Source organism: Garra rufa, chromosome 15 (genome assembly GCF_049309525.1).
Source record: "Garra rufa chromosome 15, GarRuf1.0, whole genome shotgun sequence".
NCBI lineage: Eukaryota > Metazoa > Chordata > Actinopteri > Cypriniformes > Cyprinidae > Garra > Garra rufa.
Genome location: NC_133375.1, coordinates 12,424,729 through 12,448,856, shown reverse-complemented (window position 1 = coordinate 12,448,856; position 24,128 = coordinate 12,424,729). Strand labels below are relative to the sequence as shown.

General features: G+C 36.8%; 1 protein-coding gene across 1 annotated transcript in view; it reads left to right on the top strand.

Moving 5' to 3' along the window:
• The window catches only part of lrrc75ba (leucine rich repeat containing 75Ba), a 48,197-nt gene extending 25,960 nt beyond the window's left edge, over positions 1–22,237 (top strand). The window contains exons 4-5 of the mRNA XM_073819347.1: positions 18,349–18,694; positions 19,733–22,237. Coding sequence (XP_073675448.1) covers positions 18,349–18,694; positions 19,733–19,963 — 577 coding nt within the window. The 3' untranslated portion in view covers positions 19,964–22,237. The remainder of the gene's footprint in view (positions 1–18,348; positions 18,695–19,732) is intronic.
• The last annotated feature ends 1,891 nt before the right edge of the window (positions 22,238–24,128 follow it).

Here is a 24,128-nt window from a genome sequence, read left to right as displayed (position 1 = left end):
GATTGATGTTTTTTAATCATTTTAGTTTTAGTTAACACAATCCTAGCCCACATAATTTATCCTTCCCATCTTTTTAGGACCTCTGAAGTCTTCTAAAATTTGCATAAACTACAGATCTGTTCCTTGATTTACTGAGCAAAAATCTGGTAGCAGTTTCAGACAGTGTGATTATGGATGAGTGTAACAAATTAGAGCTTGTTTGGCCTGCCACCGCCGGCCCATTAATCTCAGCCCCCCTTCATCTCTGCTATTGATTGGTAGAGTCTTTTTAACAGCACTGCTGCTGGATGTGGGAAGTGCCGTCTAAAGAGAGAGCCATAATGCCCTTTGTGACTTGTGTGCGTAATACTCTACGAGGTTGACCTGAACCTTATTTATCCAACATATACCTGTTCACTTCACCTGATTAATTAATTTCATTAGAGCAGCCAGTTGCAGTGTGTTAAACAAGCATCAGTCCATGGTTGCAGAATATATTTTGCATATTTGCGTGCTTGTTGAAAAGTGAATAAATGTCTGGATGTATGTGTTCCGCCCACATGGCCATTACATGCGCCCTGAATTCATTGCCTCAACTCAATACATGTTTTCCACATCCTGAATTAACCATGCTGCCCTGCTCCATTACCTTTAGGCTCTCAGGGGAGGATAAAGCAATGAGTGGATGAGAGACAATGAAAAAGAGAAGGGTACTTTCACACTGCATTTCTCATGTATTATGCAGGGTCGCTAAACATAAGCAAGTGTTACTGTACTGGTCATTCTGAAACAAGGTCATATCGCTTATGAGAAATAATGTGGTAGTTCCAATGGTTCAGTGATGCTACCAAATGGTTCACCACCCTTTACGACATCATACAGGGCCAATGTCTCAAATGTCTCAAAACTTATGCAAACCCTCAAGGATTGTATTTGGTACAGAAATACTGTCATACAGCTGAGGTCAAAAGTTTACATACACCTTGCAGAATCTGCAAAATGTTCATTATTTTACCAAAATATAAGAGATCATATAGAATGCATGTTAATTTTTTATTTAGTACTGACCTGAATAAGATATTTCACATAAAAGATGTTTACATGTAGTCCACAAGAGAAAATAATAGCTGAATTTATAAAAATGACCCTGTTCAAAAGTTTACATACGCTTGATTCTTAATACTGTGTTGTTACCTGAATGATCCACAGCAGTTTTTTTTTTTTTTTTTTTTTGTGATAGTTGTTCATGAGTCCCTTGTTTGTCTTGAACAGTTAAACTGCCCGCTGTTCTTCAGAAAAATCATTCAGGTCCCACAAATTATTTGGGTTTTTTTTAGCATTTTTGTGTATTTGAACCCTTTCCAACAATGACTTTATGATTTTGAGATCCATCTTTTCACACTGAGGACAACTGAGGGACTCATATGCAACTATTACAGAAGATTCAAACACTCACTGATGCTCCAGAAGGAAACACAATGCATTAAGAGCCAGGGGTGTAAACTTTTGAACAGAATGTAAATGTGTATATTTTACTTATTTTGCCCAAATATCTTTTTTTTTTTTTTTCATTTTGTACTGCCCTTCAGAAGCTATAGAAGAAACTTACATGTTTCCCAGAAGACAAAATAAGTTAAATTTACCCTAATCTTAAAATTCCAAAAGTTTTCACCAAGTTTTCATTTTGGTGTACTTTTGATACTTCTCTGTTACTAAGTGTTCTGTGTGTGTGTGTGTGTGTGTGTGTACCTGGTATTCATCACGTTGTGGGGACCAAATGTCCCCACAAGGATAGGAATACCAGTAGATTTTGACCTTGTGGGGACATTTCTCAGGTCCCCATGAGGAAACAGGCTTATAAATCATGCACAGTGAGTTTTTTTGATAAAGTAAAAGTATGCACAATCTCCTGTGAGGGCTAGGTTTAGGTGTAGGGTAGGTGTAGGGCGATAGAGAATACGGTTTGTACAGTATGAAAACCATTACGCCTATGGAATGTCCCCATAAAACATGTAAACCCAACATGTGTGTGTGTGTGTGTGTGTGTGTGTGTGTGTGTGTGTGTGTGTGTGTGTGTGTGTGTGTGTGTGTGTGTGTGTGTGTGTGTGTGTGTGTGTGTGTGTGTGTGTGTGTGTGTGTGTGGGTGTGTTCAGCTTGGGATCAGGAGCTCTGTTGAGGAAGATCTGTTATACTCTCCCTAGAGCTTTGTGTTCATATAAGTCAATCTGACAAACAGAGAGTCCGCAGGTCCCTGCTGCTCTACACTACAGAAACCAGACACAGCATGAGGAACGTGCTCTTCTAAAGAGTGTGAGAAAGAAATGAAGAAACAGGGTATGGCTTTAGAGCAAAGGACTAGACAAAACAAGACACAGAAGTGCCAGAAGTGTTTGTTATAAATCAATATTTTCAGTAAAATACCTAAAAGATGCATTTACTTGATGCATTGTAACTTGAGACTTGTTTTCAGAGGATATATCTTGAGATATTTTATAGTTTACATTGTATGTGTGTCTTCTCATTCGCTATTTTTCATTTCATGATTGCATGCTTGTCCTATTAGGTGCCATCTCGCCGTAATCCAGCTCAATTTACATGGAAATGAAAAACGAAATGAGAAAGAGAGTTGGCTATATTTGAATTGACGGATTTATATGTGCCTATTCACCTTTGATGGATCTGCATTAGTTTGCTCGCCTCTTATAGAGACATCCTCAGACTTTTAGTGGGGTTTAACTCGCATGGATGGCGACTGAAGATAATGCAATTATACAGTGGGTAAAATGATTAATGTAACATCACAGTGTGTTACCTGATAGGAAAGAGAGAGCAGAACAGTCTGACAATGCTAAACAGAGGGAATAAGAGAGATCCAAGCTCTGATGAAAGAAGCAGGATTTCATCTTGTTCTGGTTCTTTTGTGTGCGGATTTTTGAAGCTTGATCAGGAGTGTAGAACAGGCATTGTGAAGAATCTGTATGAAACAAGACCATCTTTCTGACACCCTCATGTCTCTGATTGGCAGTAGAAAGCGACAGTCTGTGATGACTATGACTGTCTGATTTATCCAGACCGCACACATGCATGCTCAGACATACACAAACACAATCTGTCAGTCAGCCTAATGTATTATTTTTGCTTCCGCATGTATTAGGGATGCACAATTAATTCTGCTTCCCTTGCATCAACATTTTCTGTTTGCAATGTGTTTTGCAGACTGAGTATTGTAATTGATCAGAGATATGTATGCCCATGAATACAATGATGAATCTTAAATATTTAAATTACTAGTGGTCAAAACATTTGCAGTTGGTGAGATTTTTTTATTTCTCTAGTCCTCACTAAGGCTGCATTTATTTGATAAAAAATACAATAAAACAGTCACATTGTGAAATTATTACAATTTGCTGATCAAGAAACATTTATTTTTATTATCACTAATGCTGCTTCATATTTTTGTCGAAACTGATTCATTTTGTTTAATATTCTTCAATGAATAGAAAGAGTAAAAGAACAGTATAATCTTGAAACAGACAATTTTGTTACATTTTAAGTGTCAATTTAAACATGACAATTTCATTGTCCATGAAGTGCATTCTTGTTGAATAAAGGTTTTAATATTACATTAATTTTTAACATTGTAAATATGTTTACTGTCGATTAGTATACATGAACAAATGACAATTCTGTCATTGTTTGCTCACCCTCATGTGGTTTCAAACCCGTATTTGTGATTTGAATTTCAGTGGGAGTGGGTAGTGATTTTGCTCTCAGGTGGCAACTAATTGTTAGTGTTTCTACTTCTGTGTTGTATACCTGTGCTCAGTTAAGGCCATGATGTGTTAGTGCTATTTGCAGGCCTTCATAGAAAGACAGACCAGCATCTGCTCCTGGAGGCGGGTGTGAGTCTGAATCTCACGCTGATCAAAGGTGTGAAAGCATCCACTCAGGTAGAAAACAGCCATTGCCATGCCAACGGCGGTGGGAGACATGTCTTTGTACCACTCTTTTCCTCTTGTCTTCCTTTTCACTGTCACTCATTCTGCTTGGTTGGTTTTAAGCTTTCAGTATCCTCTGCATTATCTGTCACCTCTCAAACCCTTTCAGACTCATTCAGGGTTGAAGAACAGGCTCCGGAAACCGGCTTTGCTACTTGTGCACCGGTTTTACTAAATTATCATACTCGCAATCATGTTTGCTTTGCACTGAAGAATCTTTTATATTTTCATTAGCATAGTCAGACAAACAGACACTATGTTAGTGTTCCCATTCATCTCAGTGGCAGTGGAAACTAACTCAAGGCCGCTATTAAGCAGTAGGGACAAAATCGACCAAATAGTGGTGTAAATGATGCCTTTGCCAGTGGCAGTGCCCAGCTATAAGGTCACTGTGGTCCAGACCTCGGTAAATTTTTCATGTTCAAAAATAAAATTGTTCTCTAAATGACTTAATGACTGATCTGCTATTTAAGCTTCTTTTTCAGAGCCAAAATTTAGTCAGTATCTCCTCTTAGAGCTTTAAAGCTACAACCACCAAACTTGGGTCAGACCTTCAGACTGTTCTGAAGATAGTTGCTATATCTTTTCTGATTGATCCGGCTTAGGGTTTTCAAAAAACAGAATATTAAAACCTCCCAGAATCCTATAGACTTTCATTGAAAACTTTTATACAATGAGATGTATGATGTATTTAAACTGTGTTTATAGCAAAGCTTAACAACTCTCTATTGAAAAGACAGCTAAAACCAACTAAGCTGGTTGGCTTCTTTGGCTGGTCTCTAAGGTTGGTTTTAAAGTGGTTTTGGACACTTTTTGGCTGGTCTTAACTGGTTAAACTGGGAGAACAAACAAGCTTAAACCAGTTAAGACTAGACAACCAGCTTGGGTTGGTTTTAGCTGGGTTTTAGTTTTTTCCAAGCTAAACCAGCCTAAACTGGTTGGTTGGTTTTATCTGGTCATAGCTAGTCAGCAGGCTTGTTTTAGAAGGGTTTTGGCCACTTCCTTAGCTGGTCAGGGTGGGAGACCAGCTGGTTATTCCAGCTAAAACCAGCCTGAGCAGCTTACAACATCTTAGTTCTAAACTTTAAAACTACTTCAAGTTATTAAAACATTTTCAAACTTTCTGGCCTGGCTTTTTCAAGCTAACTTTAAAGTTTTGTCATTACAGTTTTTTCATCTTGTTTGCTGTCAGAGAGTTGTGAGTGAGAGCACGGGCATAGACTCTGCTGTGTTGCCAGACCCAGCTATTATAAGCGTCTTTAGACTGGTCTTTTCCACTTAATTTGACCATTTGGAAAGTAAAAAAAAAGTGGAAAGTTGCAGTTTAGGATTTGCTAAATATTTGAAGTAATTTCGGTTTATTTTTTATTAATTTTTCGTTTTTTATTTGTTTTCATACAAATATCTGGCAACACTGCATTACAGGAACTTAAGCTGACAGTAATTAAAAATGCATTTATTTGATCAAAAATACAGTATTATTGTAAAATGCCTGTTTTCTATTTTAGTGTATTTTAAGATGTGTGATGACGAAGCTGAATTTTCAGCAGCTATTTCTTCAGTCGTCAGTCAGTGTTATATGATCCTTCAGAAATCATTCTAATATGAGCATTTTGTGCAAAATAATTGATTTTAAATGGAAATCTTTTGCACCATTCTAAATATTTACTGTCAATTTTGATCAATTTATTGCATCCTTGCTGAAAAAAATATTATGTAAATATTAATCAATCAAATGTGTGTTTATTTTATGGGTAACACTTTTATTTGAAGGTGTCAATAATATAGAGTAATTACCTAGTTAAGTACGTAATAGTAGCTGTTGTACTTATATAAAACAAAATGTACTTATCATGTAACTAAGTTTTGGAACAACCTGTACTTACAGTTTGTAATTATATGTAATAGTCAGCTACTGTTACACATATGTAACAGGTGAGTCTGGTACACAGCTACTTATGTAAGCAAAAGATTGTTGCATATATGTTGCAAACTTTATACAACCTAATTATAAATGTAAGTACACAGACATAAGTTACTTAAAATAAAGTGTATCAAAATTGTACTTAAGTGTACTTCATGTGTATCTATACTGTACACCTTATCAAGCTGCACCTTATTTTGATTTAACCCACCAGTACACAGCTAAAATACATGTAATAAATTTGTAATTACATTACAATTACATAATATTACACAATAAGCTACTTAAAATAAAGTGTATCAAGATTGTACTTAAGTGTACAAGTAGCTACAGAAGCGGCCTATTACATCTACATAATTACAAACTATAATTACAGGTTGCTTCATAACTTTGTTACATGGTAAGTACATTTTGTTTTATGTAAGTACAACGGTTACTACTAAGTACTTAATTAGGTAATTACTCTGTATTATGACACCTTAAAATAAAGTGTTACCATTTTATGTATATTTTTGTGACAAAATCAAAGTCTCTTTCTTTATATATAGAACATTTTGGCATGAACAGGTCTTTGGAATCGCACAGACAGAAATATTTTTAGTATTTTTAGATTTGCCCTTTTTTTCCCAGAATTTCATGGGAATATACAAAGTTGCATTGTGGGATGACAACTACCCGCAGTACTTTAACATTCCCAAGGTCTTAACACTAGCTTTTGGTCATGCTTGACTGCCATACCACCGTGTAGGTCTTTTCACTGCCAAAGCAGAACAATTTCTAGACAAAAGTCTAACAGATGATGAAGCTGTATGCACAAAAGTAACTGTTGACACCACACATATGCATTACCATAAACTCAAAGACCTGTTCATTTTACGTGTGTTGTGTTTAAGATGCAATCAGCTGGTTTGAAGCAGTTAGCTGGTTTCTCATGCCTCTCATTAGCATATTAGACCCTTATTCCTTTGTTCATTTAAACAGATCACTGAACGAGAAATTCATATTTAAATGAGGGTTCTGCGGTAATGCTAGAATACATTGTTCGGGTTCAGATTTGCATATCTGCCTTTTAATGAACAAGCTGTTCACTGTTAAGAGACACTAAGCTATGCTACTTGCCTCTTTTCAACCATTTGTGAACAAAATCAGATTGACATAGGTGCTAAAAGGCCGATTTCATACCTTAAATGAAGCAATTTGGGTTGAGCGAGACGAGAAGAGCCTGTTGATTACTGACTATGTAATATGCCAGTAAAGCAGAGAAGATCTTTACTCTTCTTTTTCTTTTTTCCTCCAGTAAATTCTTATGGCCAGACATACAGTGGGTAAGGAAAGTATTCAGACCCCCTTAAATGTTTCACTCTTTGTTATATTGCAGCCATTTGCTGAAATCATTTAAGTTCATTTTTTTCCTCATTAATGTACACACAGCACCCCATATTAACAGAAAAATACAGAATTGTTGACATTTTTGTAGATTTATTAAAAAAGAAAAACTGAAATATCACATGGTCCTAAGTATTCAGACCCTTTGCTCAGTATTTAGTAGAAGCACTCTTTTGATCTAATACAGCCATGAGTCTTTTTGGGAAAGATGCAACAAGTTTTTCACACCTGGATTTGGGGATCCTCTGCCATTCCTCCTTGCAGATCCTCTCCAGTTCTGTCAGGTTGGATGGAAAACGTTGGTGGACAGCCATTTTTAGGTCTCTCCAGAGATGCTCAATTGGGTTTAAGTCAGGGCTCTGGCTGGGCCATTCAAGAACAGTCACAGAGTTGTTGTGAAGCCACTCCTTCGTTCTTTTAGCTGTGTGCTCAGGGTCATTGTCTTGTTGGAAGGTAAACCTTCGGCCCAGTCCTGAGCACTCTGGAGGAGGGTTTCATCCAGGATATCCCTGTACTTGGCCGCATTCATCTTTCCCTCGATTGCAACCAGTCGTCCTGTCCCTGCAGCTGAAAAACACCCCCACAGCATGATGCTGCCACCACCATGCTTCACTGTTGGGACTGTATTGGACAGGTGATGAGCAGTGCCTGGTTTTCTCCACACATACTGTTTAGAATTAAGGCCAAAAAGTTCTATCTTGGTGTCATCAGACCAGAGAATCTTATTTCTCAGCATCTTGGAGTCCTTCAGGTGTTTTTTAGCAAACTCCATGCAGGCTTTCATGTGTCTTGCACTGAGGAGAGGCTTCCGTCGGGCCACTCTGCCATAAAGCCCCGACTGGTGGAGGGCTGCAGTGATCTTTGGGTTCTTCTTTACCTTTCTCACCAAGGCTCTTCTCCCCCCGATAGCTCAGTTTGGCCGGACGGCCAGCTCTAGGAAGGGTTCTGGTCGTCCCAAACGTCTTCCATTTAAGGATTATGGAGGCCACTGTGCTCTTAGGAACCTTAAGTGCAGTAGAAATTTTTGTAACCTTGGCCAGATCTGTGCCTTGCCACAATTCTGTCTCTGAGCTCTTCAGGCAGTTCCTTTGACCTCATGATTCTCATTTGCTCTGACATGCACTGTGAGCTGTAAGGTCTTATATAGACAGGTGTGTGGCTTTCCTAATCAAGTCCAATCAGTATAATCAAACACAGCTGGACTCAAATGAAGGTGTAGAACCATCTCAAGGATGATCATAAGAAATGGACAGCACCTGAGTTAAATATGTCACAGCAAAGGGTCTGAATACTTAGGACCATGTGATATTTCAGTATTTCATTTTTAATAAATCTGCAAAAATGTCAACAATTCTGTGGTTTTTCTGTCAATATGGGGTGCTGTGTGTACATTAATGAGGATAAAATGAACTTAAATGATTTCAGCAAATGGCTGCAATATAACAAAGAGTGAAGCATTTAAGGGGGTCTGAATACTTTCCGTACCCACTGTATAAGAATAATAAAACATCAAAGAAAATATGGAAATATCCTTCCCTCTTGCATCTGTAATTTTTATATATTTAGTTGGACAGTCAATTTAGCATAATAGTTAATTACTTTCTGTAAAGTCTGTTCAATGGTTTACTCATCTGCCAAAATAATATTATGCCTTTGAGGCTATTTATTTGGGGGATTTTCATGGCAAATAATAATATATGTGATTAATTTGAGTATCATGTTCAGTATAAAAGCATTCTTTTTTTTAACTGATTGGCAGTATATATTTATTATTGAATTATGGGATGAAAGTCCAGCAGGGTATTGAGTAAAAGAGTGAATGAAAAATAGAGAAGATGAGGAATGTACCTTTGGGCCAGAATTAATAATGGAGGTATTTTGCATCATTGATGACTCTGCAAAAACAAAATTGAGTGAGGCTCGAATCACACATGTCAGAGAAGACTGGAAGGAGAAAATTAGGGTTCAGGAGGAAATCTTTCATCTCTGGGTGGTCAAAATCTTCGATAGGTTTCAAACTCACATATTTCTGTAGACTAGAAATGTGCTGCACAGGGAACAGACACTGGTGCCGTCTGAGTGCAGAATGCTTAGTGTCTGTGATTGTACGAAAGCTGACAGTAAGGAAAATGAATGTCACTCATAGCTGCTGGTTGCCAAGGAACGCGAAGTGAGCCCGAAGTGACTGTAATTCAAACTGGCACCTGGTCGTAAGAAAAATAAACAGATAAATAACACATTAAAATTTCATATGTGACCCTGGACCACAAAACCAGTCTTAAGTCGCTGGGGTATATTTGTAGCAATAGCCAAAAATACTTTGTATGGATCAAAATGATTGATTTTTCTTTTATGCCAAAAATCATTAGGAAATTATGTAAAGATCATGTTCCATGAAGATTTTTTTGTAAAATACCTACTGTAAATATATCAAAATGTAATTTTTGATTAGTTATATGCATTGTTAAGAACTTAATTTGGACAAATTTAAAGGTGATTTTCTCAGTATTTAGATTTTTTTGCACCCTCAGATTCCAGATTTTCAAATAGATGTATCTCGACCAAATAGTGTCCTATCCTAACAAACCATACATCAATAGAAAGCTTATTTATTGAGCTGTCATATGATGTATACATCTCAGTTTTGTAAAATTTAACCTTATGACTGGTTTTGTGGTCCATGGTCACATATATTATTCTTTCACCCATTCTGCAGTGGCACATATGGTACATTTGTGTTTTAGTTTATGTTTCGCAACCTGAAAGTCACAGTTTACCCTATTTTCCAGTAAAAATATCTAATATATAGTGAGATTATGTTTTAAAACAAGAAGAAAATATTGTATGCAATGCAATAGAGTCATTTCTCAATGATTTTGAAATGATTTGTTCAATCAGTTCTGAGCGTAATGTCTGTAAACCCCTCCCTTCCATAATCCTACTCTGCTCTGATTGGTCAACTGGCCTAGTCTGTGATTGGCACAGAGAGGAGTACTTGAGCATGTTAGTGAGCGCTACTATCTGTGTTGCCAAGTCCATGGTTGTTTTTAATGTTCGCAGGTTAAAGCGACCCCAGTAATGTCATATTCAGCTTCTGGAATGCGGATTTACCAGGGAAACCCTAATCTCGCGTAACCAGACCTTCAGACTGACGGCTGAAGGTCTGGAATTCATGACAGCTTTCATTGGCCAAGGCCCGCCCATAAGGCCGTTTGACCGACATGTCAAACAACCAATCACAGTTTGTTTTGTTCAGCATCACGTTTCGGTGCATGGAAATGCCCCCACAGCAACAGACTGGCGTGCAACAAGTCAGTCATTGAAATAACCAGCATTGAAAGTTAACGAAGAAGAGGGAGAACAAGCAGTAAGTCAGTAATTTGTTTGTGAACGTCGCAAATGTGTATAACAACAATGGCGTCTGCATAAGCACCTTTTAGCAAAATGCCGTGTAAATCAGTCTGTGCTTTGTTTTCCGGCGGACCGAAAATAAACGCGACACTTGCGTCTCCTGGAAATCCGATCAAATTCAACTAATCAGATCACGACTTCGACATTCCTGAAGTGTTTCCAGTTAAGTGTACCATATGTATCAGACGTTTAGCCAACATTCCGTGGGCGTAACGTCTGAGGCTGAGACTAGGGAAACCCTGACAAAAAAATGAGTATTTTCCCTCGAAATGCAATTGGGCTCATTTTTGCAATTGGCTGGGTTTTGTTGTAAATACTTGGCAACCCTGGCTACCATTGACAAAGCATGCACCTTTACATAAAACAACAATACAGTGCTCCAATCCGTTCTTAAAATAATGACATAAAAACATTTTGGTTAACACTTAAGCAAGTGAATCATGCCCACAGCTAAAGTTTAGCTGCTAAACTGTAAACACTTAACAAAACAGTAATGGTGGATACGTTAGCCGAGTGCTAACATGACTACCTGATGAAACAATACAGTTTGTAAACCAAAATATGTCTACATTTTTTATTATTAAACAAAGTAATTAGAACAATGTCAGTCAATGTGAATTGACACATTCTTAGGAAATAGTGGGTACACAGTGAATTATCAGAACTATTGCAGTAGGACAGTAATATTGTGGTTTACCTGGAAATCTAAAGCTGCACTAGGTGTACATCATGTATTAGCACAAAAAACTTTGTGGTTTGGAGACTCTTGTTAGTCCAAATAAACAAGATTAGAAGCCAACAAAGATAAAAGGCAAGGTTAGAGAAGCAGTCTCTGTAAAATGTTTCAAAAACCCATATGACCTGCTCTTTAAAAGAATAGTTTAGCCAAAAATGAAAACTTGCTGAAAATGTACCCTCAGGCCATCCAAAATATAGATGAGTTTGCTTCTTGCTCACCAATGGATCATCTGCAGTGAATGGGTGCCGTCAGAATGAGAGTCCAAACAGCTGATAAAAACATCACAATAATTCACAAGAAATCCAGTCCATCAATTAATGTCTTATAAAATGCAAAGCTGTGTAGTTTTCAGTCACAAATCCATCAAGACATTTTAAATTTAAACTTCACTTCAAAATCCACTGACATATTGTTTAGAACTGTTCTGAACTATTTACACTTGTAAACAGTGTTTGATTTTCGCATATTTCTGTCCTGATTCAGATTAAACATAATTTTCACTGGAGAAAGCAATATCAAAGGACTTTAAAAACTATTTGTTTCTTACAAACACAAATCTTTTCACTTCACAAGATGTTAATTAATGAACTAGAGTGGTGTGGATTACTTGTGGATTATTGTAATGTTTTTATCAGATGATTGGATGCTCATTCTAACGGCACCCATTCACTGCAGAGGATCCATTGGTGAGCAAATAATGCAAAATGTCTCTATTCTGATGAAGAAACAAACCCATTTACATAATATGAGGGTGAGTACATTTCTTTAAATGTTCTACTGTTTAAAAATAGTGTTTTTGCAGTGCTTAAAATGGCAAAATGCAAAAGAAAAAAAAACTGTTTTTAATTACCAATTTGTCCTTACCTTTAAATATTTCAGATCTGAAGCAAGTTTGGCAGGTCAGACTAATCTTATTTTCTGTCAAAAGCACCTCACTGGCTGACTTTTTATCTAAATTGATCCCTAAAGCATCTTCAAAGAATGTCTTCAGCATTTCATCAAAGCACGCAGTCTTTTCATGGGCCAACCTATTGCTATTTAATCACAGAGATCCCTCAAATGTCACTGTTAAAAGGCAGAGCAGATTGGCTTGCGAGTTAGCAGAAATGAGGCAGCAAGCTTAAAAGAACCACTGTATGTCAAAATAAAGCCTGTGGATACTCGTACACAGCACAAACCCCAGGGGGGTTGGACCTGGAGTTATATTTGGCAAATAAATTGAATTTGGGCCCAAACACAGAAGAGCGATGCCACCTGCTACCAGTGATAGGAAAATAGAGGAAGACTGTCAGTGGGATTTCATGAAGAGATATCAGCCTTTGAGAGGATTGTAATAATACATTTGCATCTCAGTGTGGGTGTATGTGTGTGTGTTTCCTCGGCAAATGAATATTCCTTTGATGTCTGTACTGTGGTTTGTGTGGCAATATATATTACAGGACTATCCCTATTTCCATTTCAATCTCTTCATTGTTACCATGTGACCCAAATCGTGAAGAAAGTATCATGTGAATCTGGAGCTGAGTGATTTTCAAGTGGATGTATGTCTATGTGTGGCTGTGTTTGCATTTTATTGATCCTGTTAATGGAACCAGGTCAAAATAAAGCATAGAGACAGGCACAGAGATGGTAATGGTTTTAGATAGAGGACTGAGGTAAGAAACTCTGCTTTTTTGACAGAAGCATCTTTCCTAATTCACTTTATTTAAAAAAATAAAAAAAATAAAATGATTTTGTGTCAGCATAAACATTTAACTTAGTTTCAAAGGTGAAATGTATAATTTTAGTACTATTACCTGCAACAAATAAAAAAATAATGTTTACAAAAAAAATTCCTGAACACACCCCCTGTCTGCCATTGGTCAATCAAAGAGATAGCCACGCCCCAGACTCACGTCATTGGTTGTCATGCTAGTCTAGATCTTCATACCACAGAGACACTGAGAAACCCACTTTAGATGACACTTTAGCACGCCTTTAAAAAGAGTACCTGTTGAGGAAATAATATATTTAGTTAATGGTGAAATTAATGTAATGTTTTCAGACACTTAATTAAATGTTGTTTACAATTAATTGAAAATGCATTATAATTTAAATGTATGCAATTTCTTGAACTTGACAGTGCTTTTTTGACCAGCCTAAGTAAGTCATAACTATGGTGCCAAATGGACATTTATGGTACATTAAAATATACTTTTAGTACCATTTTTGTTGAAACACTGATGTAATGTATTTAAAGGAGTGGTATACTAGGAATTTGTGCTCTGCATTTAACCCATCCAAGTGCACACACACACACCGTGAACACACACCCAGAGCAGCGGGCAGCCATTGTTGCGGCGCCCGGGGAGCAGTTGGGGGCCTTGCTCAAGAGACTCACCTCAGTCGTGATATTGAAGGTGTACATTCACTCCCCCCACCTACAATCCCTGCCGGACCTGAGACTCGAACCCGCAACCTTTGGGTTACAAGTCCGACTCTCTAACCATTAGGCCACGGCTGCTTAAATATATTTAATATATGTGACCCTGGACCACAAAACCAGTCTTAAGTCGCTGGGGTACATTTGTAGCAATAGCCAAAAATACATTGCATGGGTCAAAATTATTGATTTTTCTTTTATGCCAAAAATCATTAGGAAATTAAGTAAAGATCATGTTCCATTAAGATTTTTTGTAAAATTCCTACTGTAAATGTATCAAAATGTAATTTTTGATTAGTAATATGCATTGTTAAGAACCTAATTTGGACAACTTTAAAGGTGATTTTCTCAGTCTTTTTGATTTTTTTGCATCCTCAGATTTCTGATTTCAAATAGATGTATCTCAGCCAAATATTGTCCTATCCTAACAAACCAAACATCAATAGAAAGCTTATTTACTGAGCTTTCATATTATCTCAGTTTTGTAAAATTTAACCTTATGACTGGTTTTGTGGTCCAGGGTCACATATATATAAATATAATATATTTTATACTTAAATATATTTAAGTATATTTGTGACCCTGGACCACAAAACCAGTTATAAGGGTACATTTTCTGAAATTGAGATTTACACATCATCTAAAAGCTAAATAAATAAACTTTCCATTGATGTATGGTTTGGTTTTTGGTTATTGCTACAAATATACCCTTGCTACTTAAAGGAGTAGTTTACTTTCAGAACAAAAATTTACAGATAATGTACTCACCCCCTTGTCATCCAAGATGTTCATGTTTTTCTTTCTTCAGTCGGAAGGAAATTATGATTTTTGAGTAAAACATTTCAGGATTTCTCTCCATATAATGGACTTCTATGGTGCCCCTGAGTTTGAACTTCCAAAATGCAGCTTCAAAGGGCTCTAAACAATAAGTACGAGCATTTGAGATTAGAAAGTATATAAATTGTAAATGTTTTTAGAAAATAACCGATCGTTTCGCTAGATAAGACCCTTCTTCTTGGCTGTGATCATTAAGAGCCCTTTGAAGCCTCATTTAAACTGCATTTTGGAAGTTCAAACTCAGGGGCACCATAGAAGTCCATTATATGGAGAGAAATCCTGAAATGTTTTCTCAAAAAAACACCATTTCCTTACGACTGAAGAAAGACATGAACATCTTGGATGACAAGAGGGTGAGTACATTTTCTGTAAATTTTTGTTTTGTAGTCCAGGGTCACATTTGTAGTTTTTACATTTTAATGATGTTGTCATTTAATGCATTTAAAGTATATTAACTTTAAACGTAATATCAAACACACTAGAGTTAAGGTACTTCAAATAAAGTGGTAAACACAACAAAACAACATTAAAGCCCAATAATTTAAAATGCACTTTAAAGTAATCTTTTAATTTGACATTATTACAAAATGCACTTTAAATACACTTAAGTGGCCCTTTGTTCCATTAATATTATATTATCTGAAACTCCTAAGAGTGTACTACAACTGCACATTCATCACAATGAATTGTTTTTCTTTTTCACAAGGGAATGGCTGACTTATATTTAACTTTGCATATTAGACTGGTAAAGTTTTTAACATTGAATTAAACGTTCTAATAAAGTTGTTATTCTAAAACAATAATGTTATTTTCCAGTCAAAGGAGCAGGTTTTGACTAGCCTAATATTCAAATCTAAAAAGTACAGTTCCGTTGAATGTTAGACTTTGAACAAAATATGGATGTCTTAGCAACTTCAGAAACAAAACAAAGCAAAACAAAACAAAAATCATAACAGCAGCTTTCACCAGCGGCAGGGATCCAGTTTTCAGTGTGATTTGGCAGAACAATAGTGAACTCTAACTGTGAACCTTACTTCAGAAATAGTTTAAGAAGAAAATAATACTTTAGGAGGCTTTATCAATCTCTTACAAAGCTCTAATATTATCTCCTCTTACAAACTGTATGTGCCACTTTTGTACACTCTTAAAAATAAAAGTGCTTCACAATGCCATAGAATAACCTTTTTTTGTCTAAATGGTTCCATAAAGAACCTTTAACATCTGAAGAACCTTTCTGTGTCACAAAAGGTTCTTTGTGGCGAAAGATGGTTCTTCAGATTATAAAAAGGTAAGAAAGAGATGGTTCTTTAAAGAACCTTTCACTCAGTGGTTCTTTGTGGAACCAAAAATGGTTCTTCTATGGCATCGCAGTGAAGAACCTTTTGAAGCACCTTTATTTTTAAGAGTGTACATCTATGTTCTTATGTACAGCATTTGACTTGCACACATATAGACATGCTCATGCATAAACAAATCGGACACATTAAATGGTGTCGAGAAGTCACAGATTTCCTGGTTTGTTAAGTTATTTAAGCTATTAGGTAATTTACACACAAGTTTTATCAAGTCTATGGTAAAGTAGACTACATACTAAAATAATATTGTGTGACAGCACAATTTTTACAGACCCAAGTCATCACAGAAAAAAAGCTTATCAAAAGAAATGTATAGTTTTGCCAAATAACATAAAATAATATCAAAGTGCATGATGGTAGAAGCACTATGAGCTACATTTCAGGCTACTATGAATTTTTACATTGCATCATAGCATACCTCAGAAGACTTTTCGTACTGAAAATGAATTGTGCCTTGCAGATAGACTAAACACTGTCCAAATAATGACTCAAAAAGAAGAAACAGACCGTTTGGTCTGGCAAGTCAAAGACCATGCCATAACTGGCAATACATGCAAGAAAGCTCTCAAAGCTATCATCTGATTTCTGCAAAAGCTCTCAATGCGAGCTACTGAAGATAAGCACAAATAAATTGTACATACACTCTCAGAGGGAGAAAAAAAGTGCAAAACTGTCACTAGGGCAGAACCCTTTCAAAATATATGTACACTTTAGATACTAATATGTACTTTTAAAGTACTAATGTGTACTTTGAAAACACTAATATGTACATTTAAGGTACTAATATGTACCATTTACGAGTCAATAAAGTACAAAGATGTACCTTTTAGCTTTTGTACCTTAGGGTATTGCCTAAATGACAGCTTGGCAAGTCATTGAACAAAGAATTGCAAAGGATAATATTCACTGAATAGATGTTTATCAGTATTGATACAATGAAGATGAAATTTACATATTTAACAGTGACAACTAATGGTTCTCACGATGTTGCAAACACAGCTGTCAGTCAAAAACAGACTGTGTACTTTTTCTTCTCCTGTTTCTTGTTTTATATCTGCAGTGTTCTTTTAATGTACTAGACATTGTACTAAAATTACTTGCTTATGATTATGAAATAATTAAATTTAAAGGCAAAGGATGAGTTTGAGAGCAGTAAATATAACGACTTATAACGACTTCAGCTACAGCTATGTCTCTGAGAACTCATTTCAAATGAGGCACCTAAGTCAACAAATTTTTATACTGGTTATTTGTTGTAAAGTCCCACCTGTTTCAGAGATTACAGTATCCTCATATAGAGAAGCCAGGCTTACGGGTGTAACAAAAATTCATGAATGGTAGACAATCAGTGTGCATGTATCTATACAGGACACAAAATGATGTGTTTAGAGTCTGCTGTCCAATCAACATCCATCTATGCTCCATTAAAATCTCCCATACATACAGTATATTGACATACACTGCCGCTCAAAAGTTTGAGATCAGTAAGATTGTTCATGTTTTTTAAAGACATTTATTTGATCAAAAATACATTAAAAAATGTAATATTGTGAAATATTATTTTGATTTAAAATAATGGTTTTCCATGTGAATATATTTTAAAATGTAATTTATTCCTGTGGTACAAAGCTACATTTTCAGCATCGTGACTCCAGTCTTCAGTGTCACATGATCCTTCAGAAATCATTTTAATATGCTGATTTATTATCAATGCTGAAAACAGTTGTGCTGCTTAATTTTTTGTTGGAACCTTTGATTCTTTAACAAATAAAAAGTTGAAAAGAAAAAGTTGTTTATTTAAAATAGAAATCTTTTGTAACAATATAAACTACCATCTAAAAGTTTGGGGTCAGTAAATTCATTTTTGAAAGAAATTAATACTTTTATTCACCGAGGATGTGTTAAATTGATAGAAAGTGATAGCAAAGACTTATATTGTTAGAAAAGATTTATATTTTGAATAAATGCTGTTCTTTTTAACTTTTTATTCATCAAGAATCCTGAAAAAAGAATCATAGCTTCCAAAAAAAAAAAAAAATTGAGCAGCACAAGTGTTTCCAACATTGATAATAACAGCAGCCTTTGTACCCCTGTCACTTTATTTTTAAAGTACTGGAAAGTACCTGCTCCTAGCCAGAAGAAAACGATTTCAATAAAGACCAAAATTCCAAATACATTTTCTTATTTGTTGTAAACGATCAGATTTCCAATCCAAATCACCCCAATGGTTGTGTATCTGTTTTTAGTTTCCTCATTGAATTCCTTAGTGTATAATAATATTTTCCTTCTCTTTTTAGTCTCAAAACAACACTTCAGAAGAAGCTCTGCAGTGACTCTGTGGACCTCTCCGGCATCCCTTTATCAACTCGTGACATACGGCATGTGGCGTATTACCTCCAGACCAGTGGGGGCGCTGTGATATCCGTAGACCTTAGTTTCACTGAGCTCCGCGACGAGGGCCTACGTCTACTTCTGCCCTTCCTGGGTTTATTGCCCAAACTCACAACACTGGCTCTCAATGGGAACCGTCTGACTCTTGGCATCCTTAAAGATCTGACTGAAGCCTTCAAAGATCCCAAGAGGTTCACTTGTCTTGCCTGGATTGACCTGGGCAACAACGTGGACATATTTACCATGCCACAGGTAAAACAACAGAATCTTAAAAGCAATCACAGTCCCACTTATTGTAATAATTACACTGTAATAAATGCGTCAGTTGTACTGCAAGACATGTTGCCTGCTTTATAAGAAGTACAACATGGATTAGCCTTAGTAAGATATACTTGATGCTCCTGGAACAATATTTGTTGACGAAATAGTCATAACCCTACTTTTAAGCCTAACCCTATAATTTGAGTCAAGAACATTGTCTGCCTGTCTATCTTACCTAACCCTAGCCTTAGGCCTAATTATATTCCTCACCCAAAATCTAAAATATTATTGGCTGATTGTAATGTTGTACCAGGACTATCATCTTGTTGATCCAAGATCCAAGATGTTCTACTTGGAAAACTTTCGTACAGTAAATATATCAAAACTTATTTTTTGATTATTAATATGCATTGCTAAGAACTTCATTTGGACAACTTTAAAGGTGATTTTATCAATATTTCTTTTTTTTTTTTTTGGCACCTTCAGATTTCAGATTTTTAAATTGTTGTATCTCAGCCAAATATTGTCCTATCCTAACATAACCATGCATAAATGCAAAGCTTTTTTCCAGCATTCAGATGATGTATAAATCTCAATTTCAAAAAAGTGACCCTTATGACTGGTTTTGTGGTCCAGGGTCACATATACTTATAAATAAACATGAATTAAGAATTAACAATAATATATTTCTAGAGTAACATTGACCTAGATTAATACATTTTGTTTCTTATTGATAGTTCATTATACCTAACGCATTAACTGATGTAAATAATTGAACTATATTGTGAAGTGTTACAATTATATTTTACAATATGCTTCTCATATAGTTTGACCTTTGCTGAATACGATAAGTTTAGACCTTTTTGAATAACTTTCTCTGTAACGGTTATTAATGTACTGCTGGTATAACATCTAACTTATGAAAAAAAAACTGGTAAGGAGACATGTTTGTTTGTAAAACCCACATCGAGACACTAAACATTCTAAACAAGTAATTGTAACCCAAAGTTGTTTCTACTCTGTTATCAGCCTCTTCTGGTGGCCCTGCGGCGACGCTGTAGTCTAAAGAGCAGTCTGCCCACCATCTATGAGTACACAGAAGGTCAACCCTATTGCTACCGCATGGAGAGTTCCATTGAAGAACCCAGCCACTATGAAGACGAAGAAGAAGACGAGGAGGAGGAAGAGGACCTAGAGCCATGGAGCATCGGAGAACAAAAAAGTTCAGGTAGTTTTACCCTGCGCCATTGCGAGAGGTGAACCAATCACGCTCAATGTCACCTGACGATGGAATAAAGAAAGAACGGGAGAGCGCAGGCAAGAGATCTCTCTTCTCTCAGTACCATTTCTCCCAATCAACACCTTTTACCATCTCCCTCCTCCACTGCAGCTCCATGACCTTCCCATTGCGGTTATGTGTGAACCAACAGCATCGCATTTAAAGAGCCAACTAACCACCTGAACACAGCAAACGGTGAAACACGCTGGTTTGAAAACGCTTTCAAAGCTTCACCATTGACTTACTGTGTTGGCAGATGACGCTCCTCGACTCGAGGTGGGGGTTCATTGGAGGGGGCCACAGAGAGTTGCGTAAAAGATGCTTTCTTACGCCCCTCTTCGGTCACGAAGAACCAGTGATGGACAGGAAAAAATACCAATAAAAATCCCAAAGTCAGTCGACTGGCTGATGCATACCAACGGTGGGTTTGAAGCTCTACGGACAGGTATGGTTAGGGAAATTTGTAGGGTCTGGTCAGGTTTGGTCGTATTTGTCAGTGTTGCATTGCTGAGGCCGTCTCTGCCGCAGCAGACCGGACCTATCACCACTCTGTGTGTGCTCTACTAATCTCTCAACAAAAGCCATGAAACCAGCTCAACAGACTATACAGCCGTCCCACGTCACGTGACGCAAGCAAAACTGCTATGTCAAGACTTTTGCATTCCCCCCCTTTCCAAAATGTTCACTTGTGAATACCCACGCACCACTTGTCGTGTAGTTGTGAATGATGATACAAAAAGGTAATGCTGTTGAACTGCCAGCGTCTGGTTTTTGTTGTCTGCTTATGATAAACAAAGCTATCTTAGAAGACAACAGGTACTGTATATTGCCGCAAAGAAACATTTTAGTTGTATATGAGAGGATTGTTCACCTTTTTATGTTCAGGTCATCTTAAATATACCTCTTAAAATACATCTTGCTGTGTCATTGCACTGCTGCTCCTTGGAATCGTTCAATTATTATGCTACATTTCTGTATGGTGTATTTTAATATCTCAAGCACATTGATTAATCATGTCTGGTCAACTTTACTAAAACTTTCTTAAATGTTCATGCTCAAAATGTCACAGAGTTGCAGCAACACCCCATGTATTTCTAATAAAAATCTAATTTTGGCAGACAAGTCATTAATGACAAAATAAATGGACCTCCAACTAAAGAGCTATTGATTGTTCCATGGCCTTCGATTACCTGAGCACTTTAGTCTGTGTTTTCATCAGGTTTGTGACTGATAAACTTGTTGTAGCATTGCCGTCTTGTAACACGAACCTCTTTATGTCATTCTGAAACAAAAATGAGCCAAACAAATAGTTGTACTAACCAGCACTTAGTTGTTTGGGGGTAAAGCTCAGATGATCAAATAGTTAAATGTCAGTGTTATTTATGATATATGTATTCTTTTAAACGTGTCAGATGTGTGTATTTGTTTAATAATGTTATCTTAATGTTTTCTCAGTGTTGTTGTTGACTTCAGACTATTATATTATATGTAATATCCCACAACATGTGCTAATAAGTGTCCAGTTTCACAGGGCCTCAACAAATTCAAATATCAATTTGGTCTATTCATAAAAACAATCTTTGCATTTGTTGTATGGCCCTGTGTCTAGTTTATATCAATTACAAGGCTTGTGATCTGCTTATCTGGGATGTTTAACCTCCGTAATCTGCGTGAATCTGTTAATCATAAACACCATTGTGGTGTCAATACCCACAATGCTAAGCAAGCTAATACACTTTTTATTGATAGAGGGCAGCTTATTTGTCATGTTGTTTATGTGTCAGTCTGAATGAGCTTTCTCTGTCTGTCATATACTGTGTCCTCTGAATCTGTGCTTCAAACAGTTTATAAGACTGACTGTTCAACGCTTCTGTAATAAACTTTTATTAATAATACCATGGGTGTGGCAAAATAATGCTTGTTTATAAGATGGAAAATCGGTGTGAATGTGTTTGGTGGTTGAAAGTGCCTGTGGGAGGCTGGTGAGGTACCCATCTGCCGATTGATGTGCGGGAGTGCATGGAGGAAACGCAGAGAATATTATTATTTTTGGGTTTTTTGGTTTTTATGAAGGGGGTGGTGCTAGGATCTGTGACAGCTGAGGGAATAATACACACACTCACTTCTGAAATGTTAAAATAATAGGTGAAAAAATAAATATAAAATAAAATTCTGTCATTTAAACACCCTCGTGTCATTCCAAATCCATATTTGTTGCTATTTTTCCAACGTTTTTAAAGACCTGTCATATAGCTCTTTTCTTATACAGTGACAGTTCATAGGAAACTGACCTGTTTAGCTCCAAAATGCACAAAAACAATAAAAACCTTCACAAAAGTAGTCCATACCCAGCTAACAAAACACATCCAGCTTTTTGAATGTTTTAAATTTTTGATATGGTTATGCAAATGTTATTTATAATAATGACTATAATAATTTGTTACATTTATATAGCACTTTTCTAGGCACTCAAAGAGCTTTACATTGTGAGGGGGATCTCATCATCCACCACCAGTGTGCAGCATCCTCCTGGATGATGCAACGGTTTGTCAAGTCAAGTCAAGATTATTTATACAGCGCTTTTTACAATACAAGTTGTGTCAAAGCAACCTTACAGTATTAAAATAGGACAATAGTGTGTCAATAATGCAAAAGTTCCATGTTGCATCAAAGTCAGATTGCAGAGGACTCATCTGGTTCCTGTGGTTCTTGGTCCGAGTTCTTTACTGATGATCTGTCTCTGGGGCTCATCTAGTTTACATGTTTCCTGCTGACATTCAGCTGTAGGTGCTGATCAACATCTGCTCTTGGTACGGACTGGATCCAGGGGACCACAGTGACCATCTGATCTGAATACAGACTGGATCTGGTGGCTACGGTAACCTCGGAATAAGACACAAACAGACTAATATTAATGTAGATGCAAAAGTTCCATGTTGCCACAAAGTCAGATTGAAGAGGACTCATCTGGTTCCCGTGGACTTGCGTCAATGGCCGTCTAGGTGATAAGGTCTTCACTGATGATCTGTCTCTGGGGCTCATCTTGCTGACATTCAGGGCTGTAGAGGTTATCTCTGGGTGCTGATCCACCATCTGGGCTGGGTACGGACTGGATCCGGGGAACTGCAGTTACCGTCTGATCTGGCAGCCTGGTTAAGATAAGATATTCGTAATAAATGCCTTTTTAACATTTTATTAATAGCGATTTCGATTTGTAACCCCTTAACCCAGCGGTTCTCAATTCCAGTCCTCGGCCCCACCGCTCTGCATATTTTGCATGTCTCTCTTAGTTAACACACCTGATTCAAATAACCAGCTCATTAGAAGTGAACTCTGTGCAGGAACTGTGTTCCGATTGACATGGAATTGAGAACCGCTGCCTTAACCAACCCCCGAACCTAAACCTAACCATTTTATAGCTAAAATGCATTTTTATCATTTCATTAATAAGCGATTTAAATTTTTAGCCCCCTTAACCTACCCCCAAACCTAAACCTACCCATTTTATAGCAAATATGCATAGATTTATAGCCCCCTCAAACTACCCCAAACCTAAACCTACCCTTTTTTTGCGAATATAAAGGGATATAAGACGTTATTGACAAGGGAATTACCATTTTGATAACAATATAGCATAAAAATATGTTTTATAGTCGCTAATCTCACTCCTACCTCTAAACCTAACGTTAACCATAACTTTCTCTGTACGTTACAGTAATAAAGAAAAACAAGAAAGATGGAAAAGTGCAATCACAGTCTTTAATTCATTGCAAAATGTCAACAGCCGTACCAAGAAGTGATCCAAATGACGATGCGTTTGTAGCCGCAGTCCCCTCTGGCGAAATACAGATTTGTTTGAGGTGCAGAGCAGAATTTAAGTTGTTGATATCTGAAAATATTATCCAGATTATTATCCTGGGGCCTGTTTCAATAAGGAGGTTCAACCAACTCTGAGTTTAAACTTGAACTCTGAATTGACTTACCCTGAGATGGGAAACTCTGAGTTTTTGGTTTCAGAACAGCTGAACTAAGTTAGTTCAATCCACTCTGAGTAGGTTTACTCTGAGTTTAGTGCTTGCACCATGACTATGAAAAGCCCTGATCAATGGAGCTCTGAAATTATGATTCACCATGGCAACTGCTCCC